General features: G+C 37.6%; 1 protein-coding gene across 50 annotated transcripts in view; it reads right to left on the bottom strand.

The window, feature by feature from the left end:
- Ncor1 (nuclear receptor corepressor 1) overlaps positions 1-21,565 on the bottom strand; it is a 149,926-nt gene that overhangs the window by 97,913 nt on the left and 30,448 nt on the right. For all 50 annotated transcript variants that reach the window (XM_076936627.1, XM_076936628.1, XM_076936656.1 and 47 more), the window contains 3 exons: positions 17,520-17,712; positions 11,282-11,464; positions 3,689-3,802 (listed from right to left, as the gene is read on the bottom strand). In XM_076936627.1, the coding sequence (XP_076792742.1) occupies positions 3,689-3,802; positions 11,282-11,464; positions 17,520-17,712 (490 nt within the window). The remainder of the gene's footprint in view (positions 1-3,688; positions 3,803-11,281; positions 11,465-17,519; positions 17,713-21,565) is intronic.

Below are 21,565 nucleotides of genomic sequence, written 5' to 3'. Positions count from 1 at the left end.
ACACTTTATATATGACTCTTAACTATCTATGCAAACAGATATATAAATGTAGGAGTTCAAGATTACTTTTATATTTTTTTAATGATGAATTAATTAAATATTTACCTTCTCCACCTTACTTTTTTTTGGTGTGTAATGGTGCATGTACATGTGAAGAACAAAAGCTTATATCCTTTGTCTTTGGTTACTCAGCATTCTTTTGGGGGTGATGGGAGACAGGGTCTCTCACGGAACCTGGACCTCACTAATTTGACCAGGCTGGCCCACAAGACCCAAGGATCTTCCTATCTCTACTTCCCCAGTGTTCAGATCACAGCTTAATGCTCTCACATAGAGCTTTTTTACATACATCCTCAAGCTTGTGTAGCAAGCACTTTCCATCTCCCCAGAACCTACTTCTTTGTGTGGATAGGACTTCATAATTATTCATTTACTGTAGAACGTAAATGAGATAAAAGGCTCAGAATAGCAACACGAGAATTTTAGCACCATAACTCCACAGGACACTTTAAAGTATTTTTAATATACTTCCCATTCTGACACTTTTTACTGCCGTATATACTATCTCTGCATTAGATAAAACATAGCGCCGGGCGGTGGTGGCGCACGCCTTTAATCCTAGCACTTGGGAGGCAGAGGCAGGCGGATTTCTGAGTTCGAGGCCAGCCTGGTCTACAGAGTGAGTTCCAGGACAGCCAAGGCTATACAGAGAAACCCTGTCTTGAAAAACCAAAAAACAAAACAAAACAAACAAACAAAACAAAACAAAAACCATAGCTTTACCCATCATGTAAGTAGAATTGGTTCTTCAGGTAAACTCTTTTTTATAATGCTAGTCCTTATCCTAAGATCTCTCTTATTTTAATTACCTAAAACTCATGCATTTAGTCATTCTTCAAGAAAGGCTAATAAAATCAATATTCTCTAATTTCTTGCTATTAACTATAATTCTATGACTTTTTCTATAAGCCTTCTTATTGTTTGTTCACATTTCATACCTTAAGTCTCTTAAGCCTGTTCCAATTCTTTTTTCCTGGCCTAAAATATTGTCAAAAATCTGATGGCAATCTAATTTTTTTGCCTATATAAGTATTGATAGGGTTGCCTCACTCTCTTTAAACTGGTTATAGTGATGCTAGGGCCAACGAAGATCTTGAACATGCTAGGGACATACTCCACCACTGCACACAATGTTGGGTGCCTCTTGGATTTCTGAGAATAGGAAAGGATATTAAAAGGCCAGCTGAGCTCTTGGACTGGGATATCGTAAGGACAAGATGTAGATGCTAGTGTCTCCTGGCTTATGCAAATTCATTAGGATTCGATACCAGAGGATTTAAATTTAATATAGATACAAGATTAGGATTCTAGTTGTTGCACCCAGTGACTGAGTTACCACTGTTTCTGAACTAAGTTCCTATGGTGGTGCTACTAGGTTCCAAAGAGAAAGCCGAAAATAAGGATAGCTACCACCTCCAATCAAAGAATAACAAATGAAGACAATCTCAGAAAACCACAACTGGACAAAATACAGAGACCAACAGATCACGGGAGTTCAGCCACAATGGATACGTCTACATCACAGCTCCTGCATCTATGGCTCAGGGAACTTCCCAGAGGAGGGAAAAGAAAGACTGAAAAAGCAAGAATGCCAGGAGCACTGCTGTGAAACAATGCCTCCTAAAAATGGCTTCATAAACAAAACCAGAACAATGGCAATACCAACAGACATGCTAAAGTGGAAGAAGGAACTGTTCACTGGGTCCCACCTCCAAAGAATTGATGACTCCTGGGAGAGGGAGCATTAGCCTTTCCCAGGGATGAGTCTCCTTATTGGTTATCCAATACAAAGAGGTCGGCCATGCAACCAGTTACATACAAACAAAAGTGGACTTAGCAAGTTATATTTATATATTTGTGCACATCTGTGTGTATATAAATTTTATTTATTTATATGCTATTATATATTTGTTATTATGTATATGCTCTATCTAGCTATATGTATGTTTGTGCATGGATGCATATAAATTTTTATTTATCTACATGCTATTACACACACACACACACGTACTATTATATATATGCTTGTCTCTATCTTAAAAAAAAAAAAAAAGGCCAGCTGAGACTAAGAAAGTGATTTGGGATAGCAGAGTGAAAAGTGAAAAAAGAAGGCAGTTGGTGCAGATATCGTTAGGAGACAGGTCAGCTGAGCAGAGAGGCCAGAACAGTTGTTATTGTTTGGAGTTGCTAGCACTGGGGAACCCGGGAAAAGGACTGTTTAAACAGACTGAGGGAAGAATGGTTGGGAGAAACATCTGAAGGGGCTGGCCTGAAAACTGGGAGGAAGGTTGGCAGGGAGTTAAGAGAACTGGTTACTGTTCTAAAATAGCTAGTCATTTTACAACACACCCCATCTAATAGTTGCTTTGCGTACGAACAATATACTTTCAGATCTGGCTATTATGCTATTGACAATCTGCATAAAACATATTGACTCTGATAAATCATCTTAGAACAAAGAAAATGAATTTAAACAATAATCTTGATTTTGACTTTATGATTACTATTAGCTATTGTCTTTCATAATATTTAAACTCTATTATATATTCTAGATTAAGGACTTCTAGAAGTTCATTGTTAAGCTTCTTTGATGTAACATTTTCTTTATATTAAAGTGAAAGAAGGCCGGGCAGTGGTGGCGCACACCTTTAATCCCAGCACTTGAGAGGCAGAGGCAGGTGGGTCTCTGAGTTCGAGGCCAGCCTGGTCTACAGAGTGAGTTCCAGGACAGCCAGGGCTACACAGAGAAACCCTGTCTTGAAAAACAAAAAACAAAACAAAACAAAACAAAAAAGTGAAAGAAGTTTCCCTTTAACTCCAAACTTACTGATCAAAAACCAACACTGTCATTACAAACACAACTAACAGAACTATGTCCTGGATTTCCTAATTGGTGAAAATCTACAAAGAGAATTAAACAAGAAATTGTTTTAATAAAAATAAAAAAGCAAAAATCCACCTAAAGGTCAAAGTCCACTGAACTTTTTTAAGGTCAGCCATAACCCAGTTATTAACTCTCGGGCTAATAATGAAATTCTTTCCCCCATCCAAAGGTCATTTGTACTCAAAAGTGACCAATTAGGTTTTGATACTAAATGCACCATAAGCAAATATTAGCAAGCATGCAGGGAGGGTACAGTGGCACACCCTTTTAGTCCTAGCATAAGAGGTACAGGCAAGCAGATGTCTCTTGAGTTTTAAGCCAACCTGGTCTACATAAACTAGCCAGGGATACAAAGGGAGACTCTGGTTTGAAACAAAAACAAACCAAAAAACTTGTAAGTAAGCATAATGATACATAACACTCAGGCAAAAACAAGAGGCTGCCTCAAGTTAAGAAGCTAGCTGAGTCTACACAGCCAAGTATAAAGGCCCATGCCTTCTAAGACTACATAGTATTTGCCTGTCTCAAAAAAATAAAAGTAAAAAGCTACAGAATGGCTGTTTTATATTATGTGCTATCCAATTTACATACTAATATGTGGTTAATAGGAGAATTAGATGATATATATAAGGCAAAACAACTCACATTTTAATTTGATTACAATAGAATATACTCAGAAATATACTGGAAAATAAAGTCAAACAGGTTTAAAGGCCTATGTTGTCACAGGAAATGTAAACTTACCCGATTCTCATCGTAAATAATTTGGACAATACTACGATGTTTCTGTTCCACAGGAGGAGGGGACACAGGCTTTTCCGGCTCAGGGGGCTTAGCTGCTTCTTCTTCTAGCTGTTGCTAAGAGATCCAGAAAAAAAACTGTTAGGCCTATGCTTCAGAGAACTAATCACTAGCCAGAGAGAACACAGGAGAGAGACTTTGCACTTCTTGTTGCTTCTACAGGATAGGCATTTACTCTACAAGGGTCTCAAGGATATAAGAGCTCAAAGGAAAATAACCAAGTCCATTTTAATAAATAAACATCACAAATCATACCAAGATAGACAGATGCAAAACCAAAAGAGGAAACTTTGAATATTTCAATTTTGATAAAGAGAAACATTAAAGAGAAATTAAGCTTAAGGAAAGAACATTATTATACCTCCATCAAAATAACCTTTGACAACATTAGGAAAAGCTACATGTTACAGAAACATGCTATTTGTGAAGGTGTCTTATGATTAATACGGTAAAAAAGGGTTAGAGTGTGAATTCCTAGCTTAGAGTAGTACCATGTGGAAACCCAGCCTTTCTATCCATTGAATACTGCTCTTGTCAAGAGGCACTCAACAACTAGCATTTAAATTATAAAGCAGAAGGCTATCTATTAGGCTATGTTAGTCTGTCTAGGTTTGAGCCTGAAGGCATGATTATAATTTTTTTTTCCTAAACTTAAACAAGTATTTAAGTCACTCATATATGAAGTAGGGGTAACAATACTATTTATCATATAGTTTTTTTTACAAGAATTAAATGATCTGTAGATAGCATACACTATAATTCTAAAAGCATAGTAAATATTATCTATTTCTGTAAACAGAAATTTACCTGCCTTTATTGGTTTTTTTTTTAACCAACTTAAAACCTAGTAAATGTTCAACAAATAGACACATAGATGATTAGGTAGAGATAAAGTCTAATTTAAGCAAGAGGAAAAAAATTATATTACCAAGGAAGACCAACAGTGAGGTCCTATCAGTTAATCCACACATAATAGGGACTATGGTGGTACATAAGGGGGAGTGAGAAGTGAGACACAACACAGAAATAAGAAATGAGAGCTAGAGAGACACCTCAGTTGGCAAACTAATTGCCTTGCATGCAAAGGGACCCAGAGTTCACAGATCCCCAGACACATAGAAAAGGAGCTAAACTTGAAAGCACAGGCTGTAGTCCCATCCTAAGAAGGCAGACACAGGTAGAAGCCTGGCATAATTAGGGTGTTTCAGACCAGTGAGAGACCCTGTCACCAAAACTAAGGTTGATGGCACCTAAAGAACAACACTTGAGGCTGTCCTCTGGCCACATGAACACACAAGCCTTCATGTACACAGTCCATCATGCACACAGCTCATCACACACATGGTTCACCATGTACAACTGAGGCTGTTCTCTAGGCTCCACATGCACACACTATCATGTATGCATTAACAAACATCAACATGTACATGCAAAGATGAATGTGAGGAATACTTGCAGCAATCCCATGCATGAGTATTATGCACTATGAAAGAAAAGGAAATGGGAACTGGGAAGGCGAGCAGCGTGGGGAAGAAACAAATGGCATGAAATAAAACCAAAAAAAAGGAAGTAAACAGAAAGTATTATAGAAAATACAATTATACCCACCAAAATGATTAGAAAACTTACTTCTAAAAGAACTATAATTATACTTTTAAAAAAATACCTGAGGATTATGGGGGGTCTAGGAGGAGTAGAGGGAGGGGAATCGGTGATCTGGATATAATGAAAACCAAAAATGAATTAAAACAAACAAGAAAAACACTGGAATCACCAGTAAGGAAAAAAAATTCACAGGTAAACACACACAAAAATACCTCCACTAGATCAAGCTGATTTAACTAATGTTTAAGTTCTGCCGCATACTCATTAACAAAATAATTGCAATGTTTAACTATTTCAAAGTTTAGAAATGATACATACAACATGGTCAGATCTTACCAAAGTAGGAAAGGACTGATAAGAAAGAAATAGTAGTGTCTAACAAGGTAGTGTGGTAGGTAAAAGCACTTGCCTGAAGAGCTGAGCACTATGCACAAAACCCATTAATGGTGGTTTGAATATGCTGGGCGCAGGGAATGACAGCACTATTAGAAGGTGTGGCCTTGTTGAAGGTGTGGCCTTATTGGAGGAAGTATGTCACTGGGGATGGGCTTTGAGACCTTCCACCTAGCTGCCTGAAGACAGTCTGCTCACAGCTCAGTTCCTCCAGCTCCATGCCTACCTGGATACTGCCATACTCCTCCTGCCTTGATGATAATGGACTGAACCTCTGAACCAGTAAGCCAGCCCCAATTAAATGTTGTCCTTTTTAAAAGTTCCTTTGGTCATGATGTCTCTTTACAACATTGGAAACTCTAAGATAAAAGTTGGTACCAGGGACTGGGTATTGCTGATAGGTATTGCCTGACCATGTTTTTGTTTGGAAGAATGTAGATTTGGGGACTCTGGATTTGGAAAGCCATGAAATGCTTAAAATGAGGCTTAGTGGGCCATCCTAGTAGGAATATGAAAGACAGTGAGGGTGACTTGAACTGTGTAGGCCTGCTGGCCCAAGGGGTTTTAGTGGTGGAGAATTTTAGTATATGGCCTAGAGACAGTTCATATGATGTTTTGGTGATGAACATTAACTGTTTTTTGTCAATGTTCAAAGAGTCTGCCTGAGGCTAAGGTGAAGAGAGTTAGATTAACTGTTTTGACAAAGGAAGTCTCAAAACAGCCTGGTATAAATTCTGTTGTGTAGTTACTAAAGTTCAATCTTCTGAAGAACATTTTAATGAAAAGGAGCAATCTGAGAAAGGAAAAATATAAAATGTAAGGTTCAAGTAATAAAGGGGCACCAGGAGGTAGGAGTGGTGAATTTGATGCAATATCCAACCTAGCTAAATTTAGGTCCACAAAGTGTAGTACAAGCCTTTAATCCTAGGAGATAGAGGTAAGGAGATCTCTGAGCTCAAGGCCAGTCTGGTACAAAGCAAAATTCAGGTAAAGAAAAACTTAGGCCCAGGATTGGCGATATAAATCTTTAAGCCTGGATTTCAAGAGAGAGCCATCTCTGAGTTCAAGGTCAGTCTACAGAGCAAGTTTCAGGACAGCCAAGCTTAGGCAGTAAAGGAAACCACTGGAAAACAGAAACCTAGTGATACTGTAATGTAATAAAGGGGCCATGTCCCAGGCCAGAAAGCAGCAGAACTTGGCAGCTCTGGCAGTTTGGCTTTGGCTTTAGTGTCAAGAGGAGGAGACTACTAGGACAACTGAAGCTAGGAAATTGGTGTTGATTAAGAAGAGACCAGCATCACTGAGGTGAAATCTTCTGGGAAGTGTTTTCTAAGAGCACAAAGAAGCTGTTTTCCAGAGATAGCCAAGGTTGTACCTTGCACTGCACCTGGACTTGGTAATATTTAAGGGTCACCTTTTTGAAGGCATGAAGAGGTCATGGAGAGCAGCTGAAGCTTGGCACTGTGAGAGGTCAGGGAAGGCCACTGGTGAGGTTGCAGCCTCAACTGCAGTTGAAGGCCCAAGACTGAAGGGGTCATGCAAAGAAGCTGAGACTTGTCACCATGAAGAGAGTCTATGAGAGGCTATTGGTGAAGCCTAGCTGCAGCAGAAGCTCCAACAATGGGAACCCTAACTGAGACACCATGTAAAGGGAGAAGTAGAGAAGCAAGCCTATCCTGTAACTTCCAAGCCCACTGAGACATTCGTACACCCATGCACACACACAGTATTTGTTAAAGAAAGGAACAGTATGGAATAGGTAGGTGCAGTGGTTCAACCTTCTAATTCAACCACTCAAGAAAGGCAGGAAGATATACACTGAGTTCCAAGTTAAAAGTTTAAGGCAGTGGTTCTTGGGAGATGCTGAACAACCTTTTCAAAAGGATCGAATATCAGATATCTTGCATATCAGATATTAACATTAAAGTTCAAAACACCACCAAAATTACAGTTATGAAGTAACAACAAAAATAATTTTATGGCTGGGGGGCCAACCCAACAGGAGGAACTGTACTAAAGAGCCACAGCATTAGGAAGGCTGAGAACCACTGCTCTAAGGAATCGGGGTTCAAAGCTAGTCTGAGTTATACACATGACCCTGTCTCAATAAAAAAAAAAAATATTATAACTTACTGCTTTCACAAATTTAAATCCCCAAATAAATACTGTTGAATTAAACTAGCGATTTCTTTTTTAAAAAAAATAGAGCCGGGCAGTGGTGGCGCACGCCTTTAATCCCAGCACTTGGGAGGCAGAGGCAGGCGGATTTCTGAGTTCAAGGCTAGCCTGGTCTACAGAGTGAGTTCCAAGACAGCCAGGGCTATACAGAGAAACCCTGTCTCGAAAAACTAAAAAAAAAAAAAAAAAAAATAGATAATATGGAACAAATAAAGCTAAACCTAAGAGAATAAAAGAAGAAAAACTACAGGACTAACAAATAAATGTAAAAAAGCATTCCTTTGTGAATAAAACTCAACTCCTTTTTATTATTCAAGTATTTGCAGCCAGGCATAATGGCCCACAGCACAAATTCCAATAGTGAGAAGGCTAAGACAAAGATACCAGGAGTATGAGGCCAGCCTGGGATACCAAGGAAGATTCTGAGAAATAAGAAAAAAAGGACCTTTCCATGTTAGGAAAATACAAGATTTTCAAACCTGATAAAGGATTTCTACAAAAACCGGGCGGTGGTGGCGCACGCCTTTAATCCCAGCACTTGGGAGGCAGAGGCAGGCGGATTTCTGAGTTCGAGGCCAGCCTGGTCTACCGAGTGAGTTCCAGGACAGCCAAAGGCTATACAGAGAAACCCTGTCTCGAAAAAACCAAAAAAAAAAAAAAAAGCTTAGAATAAAATCAGTAATAGCTAGCTAGGCATGGTGGCACATACCTTTAATCCCAGCACAAGGAAGGTAGAGGCTAACGGATCTCTGAGTTCAAGGCCAACCTAGTTTACAAAAAGTGTTAAGGACAGCCAGGGCTACACAGAGAAGCCCTGTCTCAAAAAGCCAAAATAAAAAAAAAATAATAATAATCAGTAATAAAATAAAAACATTATTTTAAAAGCATAAAGCAATAGAAAAACAGGAATAAAAACTTTTTGATGTTTATTTGTATGTCTGTCTGTCTGTCTGCTCTGCTCACATAAAGCACAATGGAGGTCAGAGGACAACTTGCAGAAGTCAGCTTTTTGGGGCAAAGAAGGGATGGAAAGGCTAAAACAGGGTTTCTTTGTGCAGCCCTAGCTGTCCTGGAGCTACTTCTGCAGACCAGGCTGGCCTCGAACTCCCCCAGCCTCTGACTCCCAGGAGCTAGGATTAAAGGCTGCAATGTAATTTAATTAAAGGCTAGGATGTAAATGTTGCCATCAGCAACAAAACTTAAACTCAGGTTGTCAGTCAGTGTAGAAGGAAAATTCATTTACCACTGAGTCATCTTGCCAGCCCAAACTTTTCCATAAACTATGCATAAAACAAAAATACAATTTTGACCCTTACTTTGAGAATGGCACAAAAAAATGTTCACAGGATTAAACAATAATGTAAGAAGCAGTTTAAGATATTATTGTAAATTGCCTCACTCATATATACCCCAAAAAATTTCTTTCCATCATAAAGCAGAATTATGTTCATAAATAGTTAGGATCAAAAGTATTAAAACAACAAAATTTATATAAGAAAAAATATTAAATGTTGTGATTTCCAATTAGGCAAAGTTCTTAGCTAAAACAACAAAACTAGAAATGATTTTTTTAAAAAAAATCAATGAATTATACCAACAAAATTATAAGACTTTGATATATCAAAGCATATTACTAGCAAAAAGTCAAAACTCAGAATGAGAAGATACAGACACAACAAAATTGTTGGAACTCAACAAAAAGACAAAAGATATGAATAGACATTTACCTAAAAAATATGCATATATAGTCATTAAACACATGCAAAGACATTCAACATTATCATTAAGGAGAATATTTAAGGAAACACAAACTAAAATCACAGTATGACACTAGCTCATGTCTTCTAAGACAGATATTAAAACAAAAGAAAGTAAAGGCAAATGTGGTATTGCATGCTTGTAACCTTAATACAATAGCACTCTAATCTGAGAAGGGAGAATCCAGAGTTTAATGCCAGGCAGGCTGTGCTACATAGAGAAAACCGTTCTATCACCTATGTCACACAGGGAGCGGAGAAGAGGAGGGACACAACTAATGCTGACAAAGAAATAGTACAAGTAATAGTACAGTACTGTGGTTTCTGAAAGCATCCACATACATATACATAAATAAAAAATAAATCTTTAAACACAGATACAAACCAAATGTCTATTAATGAGTAGACGAATAGAATGTGGTATGATTCTACAAAAGAATCAATTTAGTCAATAACAATTTTAAAATGTTGATGTAAATATAACATAGGCAATTCTTGAAAATATGTCATAGGATTCTACCTAACTAGGTAATTCGCATAGAAAATAACAAGTGGATTCCAGAAGATAAAAAGTGGTAGAACGGAGACTAAGTAATAATGAATTTGGGTTTCTTTTAAAACAGTGGTGATAACCTGTGAAAGTTTATTCATATATTATAAGTATTTAATTGTACACGTTGAAAGAATAAATATTGTGGTGTGAATTAATTACATTTCAATTTTAAAAGGTGCTTCCCTGATTCAGTTCTGATAGAATGGATCTATAGTACTAGCTACTCAGGAAGTGACAGAGGGGATCGTTTGAATCAATCTAAGCAACATATTCAATGAGCACTTATCTCAAAAACTAAATAAAGTGCAACTATCTCCTCAAATAAAACTATTGAAAATAATGAAATGATATGCTAGAAAATTTTAACTGTATAAAAACAAAATGAGACTACCTTACATAAGGAATATACTAAGCCATAACATAATCAGTCTCATTTCTAATCAAGACAATGCAAAATAATTAAAACCACAGTAAAAACTATTTTATATCCAAATGTTTAAAAAAAGAAAGCCCATCATATAAAGACAAGGATATTCACAAACTGATAAGCAAACATGCTGCCAGTGGGAATATAAAGATACCATTTTAGCAACCTTAATATCATTTACTACACACAAACCATATAGCACACCATATAGCAGGGCTTCTCAACCTGTGTGTCACAACCACTTTGGGAGGTAAACAACCTTTTCAAAGGGCACAGGGATCACCTAAGACCAACAGAAAACACAGATCTTTATAATATGATTCACAACAGTAGCAAAATTACAGTCATGAAGTAGCAACAAAAAATAATGTTCTGGTTGGGGTCACCACAACATGAGGAACTATATTAAAGGGTCACAGCATTAGGAAGGTTGAGAACTCCTGCCATACCATATCACATTGTATCTTATATATAAGTACAGTATATCACAGCAGGAGAAATGAAGGAATGAAACTAAAGAAACCACCAGCAGTAAATAGTAAGCAGAACATAGGCACATAGAAGGCTTCTCATAGCATCTTCTAGAAACACAGACTATGTTAACCAAGGAGTGCCATACTTACTTGTTTCTTTTTCAATTTAAGGATCTGCTGCTCTACTTTTGCAATCTCTCGGTCAACCCGATCCATACTCTGTATTAACTCTTCCTTCGAAAGCTTTGAAGGTGAAGCGTTTTGATCATCTCCACATGGTTGCCCAGCCAATGGAGAGGATGGAGCTTCATGTTTGCCTCCAAATGCTGAATCCTTTAGAAGAAAAACCATAAAACAATTTGTTTCTCACTAACAGCCAATGTTAGAGTCAAGAGTGTTCTAACAGAAAACATAAACTTTAAAACACAGCAGTCTGTCAGTCCCTGTCTCTCTCAGCATACAAACAGCCTTTACTGGTTGCAATGAAAAATGAAGACAGGGAACATGCTGACTGTTACTCCGGGGGTAACATAAACAGGTACCATCCCCGTCCTTCAACAGCAGTGTGCACAGTCAATTTTCATGTTCACACATACTTGCAAATATATATGAAGCGATGCACATACATGTTTATGCTCTTTTTTAAAATTCTCTCTCACTCTCACTGTCTTGGTATGTGTGTGTGTGTGTGTGTGTGTGTGTGTGTGCACGTGTGGTAATCAGCACATGCTACTCAGCTTACAGCTTTGTATTGGAAAAACCTAACAACTATTTAGAATAAGAATTAGATTTCCTTTTTGGGGAAAAGGGATATGTGTATGTGTCTTCATTTTTAATTGTATACTTAAGAGTTTATTTTTAAAAATACAAAGAAAGGAAGAATACAAAAGAAGAGGAGAACCAGGTAAATGGAGCATGAAATACAGGAGGGAGTTAGGGATTCTTCATTTTCTTCCCCCAACCCCTCATTAAACTTGTTTTAATGGGTCTCAAAATTCTGTAACAGACTTTTGGTCAAGTTGTTTCCATTAAAAGTACTGATTTTGAAAACTAATAACTCAAAACTGCCACACATAAAAAAAAAAAAATGGTCCACAATACATTCTTTCCTTCTGAAGGTTTTACGATGCATTGCTATCATTAACCAGTCTTTTACTATTAAACTTAAATGGCCAATGGAGACAAACAGTTCTGAGACTGTTCTTCCACCACTGAGTAAGACTGGGGTGGCAGGTGTTAGAGATAATATTCATTTAGCCTTCTGAGATTTCTGGGCAGACTTGGTGACTTTGCTGGCTCCAGCAGCCTTCTTGTCCACAGCTTTGACACCCACAGCAACTGTCTGCTTCATGTCCCGAACAGCAAAATGACCAAGTGGAGGATAGACAGAGACGCTCTCAACACACATGGGCTTGCCAGGAACCATATCAAAAATGGCTGCGTCACCAGACTTCAAGAATTTGGGGCCATCTTCCAGCTTCTTTAAGCTCAACAAACCTGCAAGCTATGTGGGCTCCAGAACAGGAGCCTACCCAGCACTAATTTGGCCTGCATGGTTCGGGATAATCACCTGAACAGTGAAGCCAGCTGCTTCCACTGGTGGGTCATTTTTGCTGTCACCATTGCCACGTCTAACATCTTTGACACATTTTTTACATTGAAGCCCACACTGTCCCCAGGAAGACACTCAAAGCTTCATGGTGCATTTCAACAGACTTGACTTCAGTTGTTACACTGACTGGAGCAAAGGTAACCACCATACCAGGTTTGGGATTCTTCATTTTCATTTCAATAGACATGAGTCATGACCTAAGGTTACTCAAGTTTTCACTAGCATGTTTTCTCAACTATAAAATGACAATAACTCATGTTCAATGATTACCATGCCACATTTTAATGAATGAGTTTTAAAGATCCCCTTTCTACAGCTATAAATTATATGTGGGATAATTTACTCACTGTCAAAATAAGCTATTTTTAAATTTCGTTCCTTTTATTGCAGCAAAGTCTTTCTTACAAACATTGTAACACTGCTATACCACATATGTGGTACATCTCAAAACTCACAGGGGCTTACCTCATTACTAGCTTACCACAAAGAGCTTGTACCCACTCAATATATGACCCCAACAGTTTACATAAAACAAAAAAATGCAATAATACCCATTCATCTTTCATGTAGGTTCACTGGTTTGTTTGTTTTTTATGCTTGCTTTCTCGTTATACACACACAGTTTTGTTTCATTTCTGGCTAACTACCTGAAAATAAATTATAGATATGTTTCCTGGCTTTTAAATTAGTTTTTAAAATATAAAACCTCAAAGTATGTATGGGTCATGACCCCAATGGGGTTGTATGATTAAACTGAGGATTATAAAAACTTTGTTAATAATGAAAGGTATCTGAGTGAGCAATAACTAAAAAAGGTTAATGAGCCTGGTTTCTGGCAATACTTGCCATATTGCATCTCACAGCATTACTCCAGCTGCTTTCTGGACATACACATACACTCTGTACTATGGATGCCATCCTATAAAATGTTGCCTAACGCCCAGGCTTAGGTATTTTAGGTACTATATACTGAGGCTGGTAAATGGCTCAGTGAATACATCATTTGCTATGCAAAAGTGAGGACGGAAATTCAGATCACCAGTACACATTTACAATAGCCAAGCAGATGAGGTAGACTACCTATAACCACAATGTTCAGAAAGCAGAGACAGGATTGCCCAAAGTAAACAGGCTAGGTAAACTAGCTGAATGAATGAGTTAGTAAAGATCCTACCTCCATAAATACAGTGAAGCGCTATCAAGAAAAGCACCCAACATTAGCCTCTGGCCTCATAGCACATGCACACTCATACAAGTTGTCAAACATGCAAATATGCATACATGAATGCACATACTCCATACACACACTTTAGAAAACAGGCTACTGTGTAAGTTGCAACATTTTTGCAACATTTTTACTATACAGTTTTCTGATCAAATAGAAATAAACTGGTTTACTTATGGAAATAAAACCTAAATATTTTCATATTATCATTACTTAAGGCTGATAAAGTGTTCAGTTTCAGAAATTACTAGATGAGTTGTTGACTTGAGCTTCAGAAGACATGATTAACTAAGGCCAAGTATGATGGCTCCTGCCTCTAATCTGAGCAATAGGGAGGTAATAGTGCAAGGATTAGGAGTTCAAGGCCAGTCTTGATTAAAAAGCAAATCTTAGGCCTGGCTGGGCTATGAAATCTTATCTTTGAAAGAAAAGGGAAGTCACTAAATAGTTACTTGGGATTAATTCGAAATTTCCAACAATTTTTGAAGTATCCCTAAACATGCTTCTGAAAAACCCTGAAAAACACCAGATCATGAAGTATATAACAAAGATTTACTTCTTTGTACAAAAATAAACAAGTAGCAGTATGTAGCAGGGTGCTTATTCTGCTACACTATATTCACAGTTGAGCTTGGTGATTAGGCAGTAGAAGAGGAGGTGAAGCTGGGAGAAGAAGAGAGGAAGGGGAGGAGTAGATGGAGGCCATCAGCCATAGAAAACCAAATGGATGGGTCAAAAGCTGTCCTGGGTAGCGACCTCTATCAAAACGTTAGATATTGGGTAACAACTCTAAATGTGTGGGCATTTTGTTGATTGAACATTTCTAAATATATAAATCCTTTAGGATAACAATCATTAAGCTTTAAGAGTCTCATTTCTACCGAGTACTACAAGGATGGCAGATATTGTCTGGGGTTCAGCCGAGTTTTGTGGATGCAGTGGGGGACTGGCAGAGCATCTTGTGGGTGCCAGGGCCTGGGCATCTAGCTAGCCGGAGCCCAGTCAGAGCCGAGGAGCAGCGGGAACATGGTGGCTGCCTGGGAACAAGCCAGACCAGGCGCAGTTTTCTAAATATCACCCCTACTGTGTGGTAGCTTACATCCATAATCCTTGTACTTTTGAGGCAGAGGCGGAAGGATTATTACAAGAGAGCACCCTGGACTACACAGTAAGGAAGACAAGGTGAGAAAGATGGTTCACCAAGTAAAAGCACTTACTACCAAGTCTGACAACCTGAGTTTAATTAACAGAATCCACATGATAGAAAAAGGGAACCAAAAATCACAAAAGCTGTCCACACACAAAAACATGTGCACATACATACATACACACACTACAAATAATTTGGGGGGCTGGAGAGAAAGGCTCAGTGGTTAAGAATGCCTATTGCTTTTTGTCAGTAACCCAAGTTGGGTTACTGACGCTCCTATCAGGAGGTTCACAGCACTACTGACGCTCCTATCAGGAGGTTCACAGCACTGGGTAACTCCAGCTCCAGAGGATCCGAGTCCTATTCTGGCTTCCTCAGCTCAAATGCACTCACATGCACACACACACACATAGATAATCACAATTTTTACTTAAAACGTTTAAAGAAAATAATATCAAGAAGCCATTAATATATTTTAATAGAAGGTTACCAGGTAGAAATGTAGCTCAATGGTATATAAGGCCCCTCATATCAAAAAAAAGAAAGAAAAGGTTAATGCCTACTGGAGAGTTTCTTAAATTGTTTTTTCTAAAATAAATATCCATTCATGCTAAACATCTGCTAATGTAAAGATTTAATGACATAAAACAGATAATCAAAACTATAACCATAGCAATATAACAAGAATATAACAAACATTCACAAAAGGTAATAAACACAAGCCAAAAATTATTAAATCTCAAAAAAACTGTCATAAGTTAATACATTATTCAAAATGTCATAAAACATATATATTATATATTATATTATAAAATATATTAGTTAAGTAAAAGTGATTTAGTTATATATATATATATATATATATATATATATATATATATATATATATTTTTAGTTATAATTATGCATTGTGTGCAGCCAGAAAGATTTCTCAGCAGCACTGGCTGCTCTTCCAGAGGTCTTGAGTTTAATTCCCAGCAACCACATCATGGCTCAAACCCTAATATGGTCTGATGCCCTCTTCTGGCATGCAGGTATACATGTAAATAGAGCACTCATATACATAAAGTAAATAAATCTTAAATAATAATAATAATGCATTGTGCACTTGAAAGTGACTGAGATTTTAAGTGTTTATGACACAAAAAATATTCTGAGTACATAAAGCAATGAATATAACAGACATGGTGGTGCACACCTTTAATCCCGGCACTTGGAAAACAGAGGCAGGCGGATCTCTGGAAGGCCAGCCTGGTCTACAGAGCAACTTCCAGAACAGCCAGTGCTACAAAAAGAAACCCTGTTTTGAAAGCCCAAACACCCCCCACACATACCTCAAAAGAACACAAAAATCTAAGTGATGGATATGTCAATTATTTGATTTAATCATTCCACAATGTACATGTATCAAAATATCACACTGTACACTGAACCATAGATAGCTTTAAGTTAACAACTAATGAGAACAGGAGGTTGTCATCCACAAATTATAAATTTACAAAATATATTTTCCTTTGAAATCTCTTTTTTCTTTAAAAAAAAAAAAAAAAAACAAAAACAAAAAAAACAAAAACAGGGCCTCATGTATCCCAGACAGGCCAAGTAAAACTGACTTCCCAGGTGTACACAACACCATGCCTGGTTTATATAGTGCTGGGGAACCAAACTCAAAGCTTAAGTGTATAATACTTCTATAACTCTAGAACCATTTCTCTATATAAAAACTATAAAGTTAAACCTTAGATAAAACTTTATCCTATGAACCCTATGCATCCTATGTTAATAAATTAAAAGAGCTTTTAAAAATGTGACAAATTTTCTGTGTATGGTGGAGTACTGAGAATTCAGAGGCAGGAGAATTTCTGTGAACCAGCTTAATCTACATAGTGAGTTCCAGGCCACCAGGGCTAGATATGGAGACTGTCTCAAAAAGGTGAAAAATTTTCCACAGAAACAAAACACAAGACAGTAAGGGTGCTTGCCAAGAAGCCTAATGCCCTGAGTTCAATCCTGGGACCATGGTGTGAAGGACAGAAGGGAATCCTAAAAGCTGTCCTCTGACCTCCACGTGCACGCCATGGTGCATAAGCCCTTCCTGCTACCACACAGTAAGATAAATGTGCCAAAACTGAGTCTTCAGGATCTCTGACCACATTTTACAATACAGCAAACAATTCATGAAAATTACTAAACTCCTCAAAAGTCAAAGGTACCACCAATTTTGAAATCTGAAGCACTTAGTCTGTGGTTTGCAGCTTTGCCTAACACCATATTTACTCCCATAGCACTAACCTTTTAGAGGCTGCTAACATGTTGCCTTTTCTTTTAGGCACTCTGCCTAAAATTGGTTGCATAAACATTACAAGCCTAAGTTCCACAGAGCAAGAAAACAAACATTTACCTTCTTAGCATCTGCAGACGACCTCAGCCCTTCTGGCAGCGTGTGAACTAAAGGTAAAACCGCAGCACTAACACGCTGGAAATGGGCATCAGAAACGGGCTCGAGGCGTGGCCGCTTGGACTCCAAGGAATCATGATCCACCGGGGAAGGACCTGAGTGAAACTGTTCATATCCACTTCTTCTTTCTTGAGGCCTAATACGTACCAGCAAATAAAAATAAAAAAAGACAAAGCAAAAAATACCTGAAAATTGTTCAAGTGACATTTATACCCTTGTTCATACCTCAGTTAGACCTCAGAATGAATGAAGGCCACATTTACTTTCACTCTACCTACTCCAGAATAATATTCAGGCAGGCCCAACTCACTGCCCACACACAATACGTATCCCAGGATAGCTATGCAGGAGGCACCACACATTTGTAGATGACACAGTCATGTTACAATGTCAAAAGGTTAGATACACCTGAATGTCACCTGAATACTATTAAAACTTCTAACAGAATGTCTCTTTGGGATGAAGAGGAAGACTTTTAAAAAACAAATATAGAAATGAAGATTAACAGAAGATTTTTATTTGTAAAACTGAGTTACAAAAAAGGATCCAAAAAGTCCATTTTAAAGGACTAAGATGTCACTTGCCATACAAGCACAAGGACCTGAGTTCACATCACCAGAACTACATGCAGCTGGCCATTTGCCCACTCAAGTATGAACATGCACACACAGGTTTTTTTTTTTTTTTTAATATTTTTATTTTATGTGGATGAATGTTTGCCTGCACGTATATAAGTGCATCACATGCATGCCTGGTGCCTGAAGAATCCAGAAGAGGATTCTTCTGAGTCCCCAGAACTGTAGTTAATAATAGCTGTGGACCAGGAAATGGAAGCTGGAAAGCAAACCTGGGTCCTCTGCAAGTGCAAGTGCTCCCCACTACTGAGCCATCTCTACAGCCTCACACACAGAACTTTTTTTTTAATGTTCTAAGAGTCAAGATATCTTGTTTTAAAAATCAAGATAGTATGGACCAAAAAGTAAGAGCAAGAAAGCCAGGTAGTTGTGGCCCACGTCTTTAATCCCAGCACTCAGGAGACAGAGGCAGATGGATCTCTGTGAGTTCAAGGCCATCCTGGTCTCGAGGTCTACAGAGTGAGTTCTAGGACAGCTAGGGCTAGAGAAACCCTATCTCAAAACAACAACAACAAAAAAAGTATAAAATCACTTTGTGTACACTTTACAAAAGCATGCCTTTAAAGATTCTAAACACACTAAGGTATACGTATTTGCAAGTTCTATCAGTGTTTAATATTTCCATCTGTTAGAGATCCATTATTTAAAATTTAATTGAATATTTAATATTGCTTAATATGAATTTTTGAAATTTACACTGGCTTATAACTCCCAGGCCTTTACCACACGGCTTTCATTCTTTGTTTAGCTGATTCTATCGCCTACAAACTTATAGTTTTGGATGCTTAGTGATTTCATATCTAAAAATATCTGCCTGTTGCTTTAAGGCTTAATCTTGTTTGGTATAATATTTTTGAATCTCAATTTCTTTTTCTTAGAACTTTAAGCTATTTCATTATCTCCTGCCACTAGATTGAGCTCTATTCCCGTTTAGATCCAGACACTGTTCCACCCTGAATGAAAGGACCTGGATGTTTCCTGAATTCCTCCTAGTCTTCTTTCTTCTTTTTGAATTTTAATAATTTAACCAGGAGTATGTCCCTCTAGTCTCTCTTGCTCAGAGACACTGTGGCAGCCCTACTGTAGACCTTCTCTTTGGTGTGAAAATTGTTCCAGTGAGTTTTCTCGCCAATATTTTGTTGAATGTCATGTGCTTGCCTGCTCTGGGACAGAAGCTGTGATGGGCATGGCTTTCTACACACTTTCTGCCATCTGAAGGAGCAGGAGAGAAATTCAGTCTTGTTTAACAACGTTTGCTGATGTCCTGTTCCACTATGACAAACATGTAAAACCTCCTAGATAGCTTACAACTACACAAATGATCCATCGTGAGTGCCCTTCATGGAGCTGCTGAGAAACCAAGTAGCATAATGGAAATTATCAAAGAAAATCATTTACCATCACCCCATTTAAATCTGAGGATTTTAATGACTTTCTTTCCTTTTCAACACTATTTCTTTGAGAGTAAAGTTAGGAAATAGAAAATCAAGTCATTCAAAATTTTTCTAATTCCTTCCCTGAATTTTTCAATTTTCTGGCAATAATTGTACACCTGTTTGTTTTTAATTCAAGATTTTTTTAGTCCTTTTCCTTTTTAAATGTGTTTGTGTATTTGCTAAATGATTTTAAAAAGAAAAAGTAAACAATATAAAAAAGAAAGTTATTCCCACGTTGACAGACTGTTTTTTAGATTCTATTTGTTTAGTTAGTGTGTGCGTACACGTGGCAGGACACATATGTATCACTGTGCACATGTGGGTCTGAGGACAACCTCTAGGAGCCAGTTCTCTCCGTCTACTATGTGGGTTCTGGGATCCAATCCAGGCCATAGAGCTTTACAGCAAGCACCATTTCCCTCTGAGCAATTTCACCGGGCAATCAGTAGAATATTGTTTAAATGTCCATTTTACCTACAGCAGGGGTTCTTAACCAACCCAATCCTGTGACCCTTTAATACAGTTCTTCATGTTGTGCTACCCACAATCATAAAATTATTTTTGTTGCTACTTTATAACTATAATTTTGCTACTGTTATGAATCATAATGTAAATATTTTTGAAGGTTTGCCAAAGGGGTCCAAAACACACAGGTTGAGATCTACTGGCCTAAAGTAATATTCAAATACAAAGTTATCCATAGCAAGGGATTCTTAAAACACACACAGATACACACACACCTAACTCTAAAATCCAAACACATACATAAGATATGCCAAATGTCAAAGCAATTGTAAAAGGCATCAAACGTATTTATTTAAAATTATATTACATGGATATAATTTTTAAAACATATTGAGGAGCTAAAGAAATGGTTTAATAATTAAAAGCATTGGGTGCTCTTTCAGAAGACCCAAGTTTGATTTCAAACACCCGGTAGCAATTTACAGTCACATATAACCCCAGTTCCCAGGGAATCAAAGTCCTATTCTGGCCTCCAAAGGCATTGCACACATGTCGCACAGAAAACCATACAAGCAAAACACCCATACATATTTGAAACAAAACAAAACATGGTGTTCACCTAAAAACTTACAGACTAGCAGAAAGGAATAGAAAGCCCAAAAATAAATCCAAACATATATGGTAAACTAATCTTTTACAAGAGTAGCAACAGATCATGACAGGGAAAAATATGTTTTTAAAGGCATCATGCTGGAAAAAGTGGATTTCTACACAGAAAAGAATGAAATAATATACACAATACAGAAAAATCAACTGAAAATGAAGAAGATTACATATGAGGGCAGACAGAGAATACAGAGAGAGCAGGCATTCATTCACCTTGGCAATGATTTTTTTTGCTAACATAACAAGATCTCAGGCCACAAATGCAAAAATAAATAACAGGGATTATATATCAAGCTCAAAAGTTTCTGCAGAACAAATGAATAAAGTGAAACAGTAAACTAGAAAAATGTTTGCAAATATATACCTAATATGGAAAATTTATAAAGAATTCAAATAACCCCAAAGAACAGTTAATTATGTGGGGCTAAGAAATGGCTCAGTCCATTACACCTGCCACACAAACATAAGGACCTTAGTCAAGATCCCCAAGGCCCATGTATGAAGCCAGGAAATGGGCAAACTGCTGTAATACAGTTTCAGTGAGAGAACCCATCTCAAAAACTTAAACAGGTAGAGTTTCCACTTGAGACAAGAAGAATAGCTCCAGCAAAAGGGTAGGGGGGAAAAAAGGACCATTTATCAAAGAGTTGGTGACCTAAGACGGAATACCAGAATCACATGACTTCAAGTGGGCTTCAAGAAGTTTGCCCCTAAGGCACTCAAAGGAATCCAGGAGTCTGCCACGAAAGAGGAAAGACTCTAGATGTGAGTAACTATACCAGGCTCC

The sequence above is a fragment of the Arvicanthis niloticus genome, chromosome 6 (genome assembly GCF_011762505.2).
Source record: "Arvicanthis niloticus isolate mArvNil1 chromosome 6, mArvNil1.pat.X, whole genome shotgun sequence".
Lineage (NCBI taxonomy): Eukaryota > Metazoa > Chordata > Mammalia > Rodentia > Muridae > Arvicanthis > Arvicanthis niloticus.
Note: the sequence above shows the minus strand (reverse complement) of the source record. Positions and strands in the feature narration are given on the sequence as shown.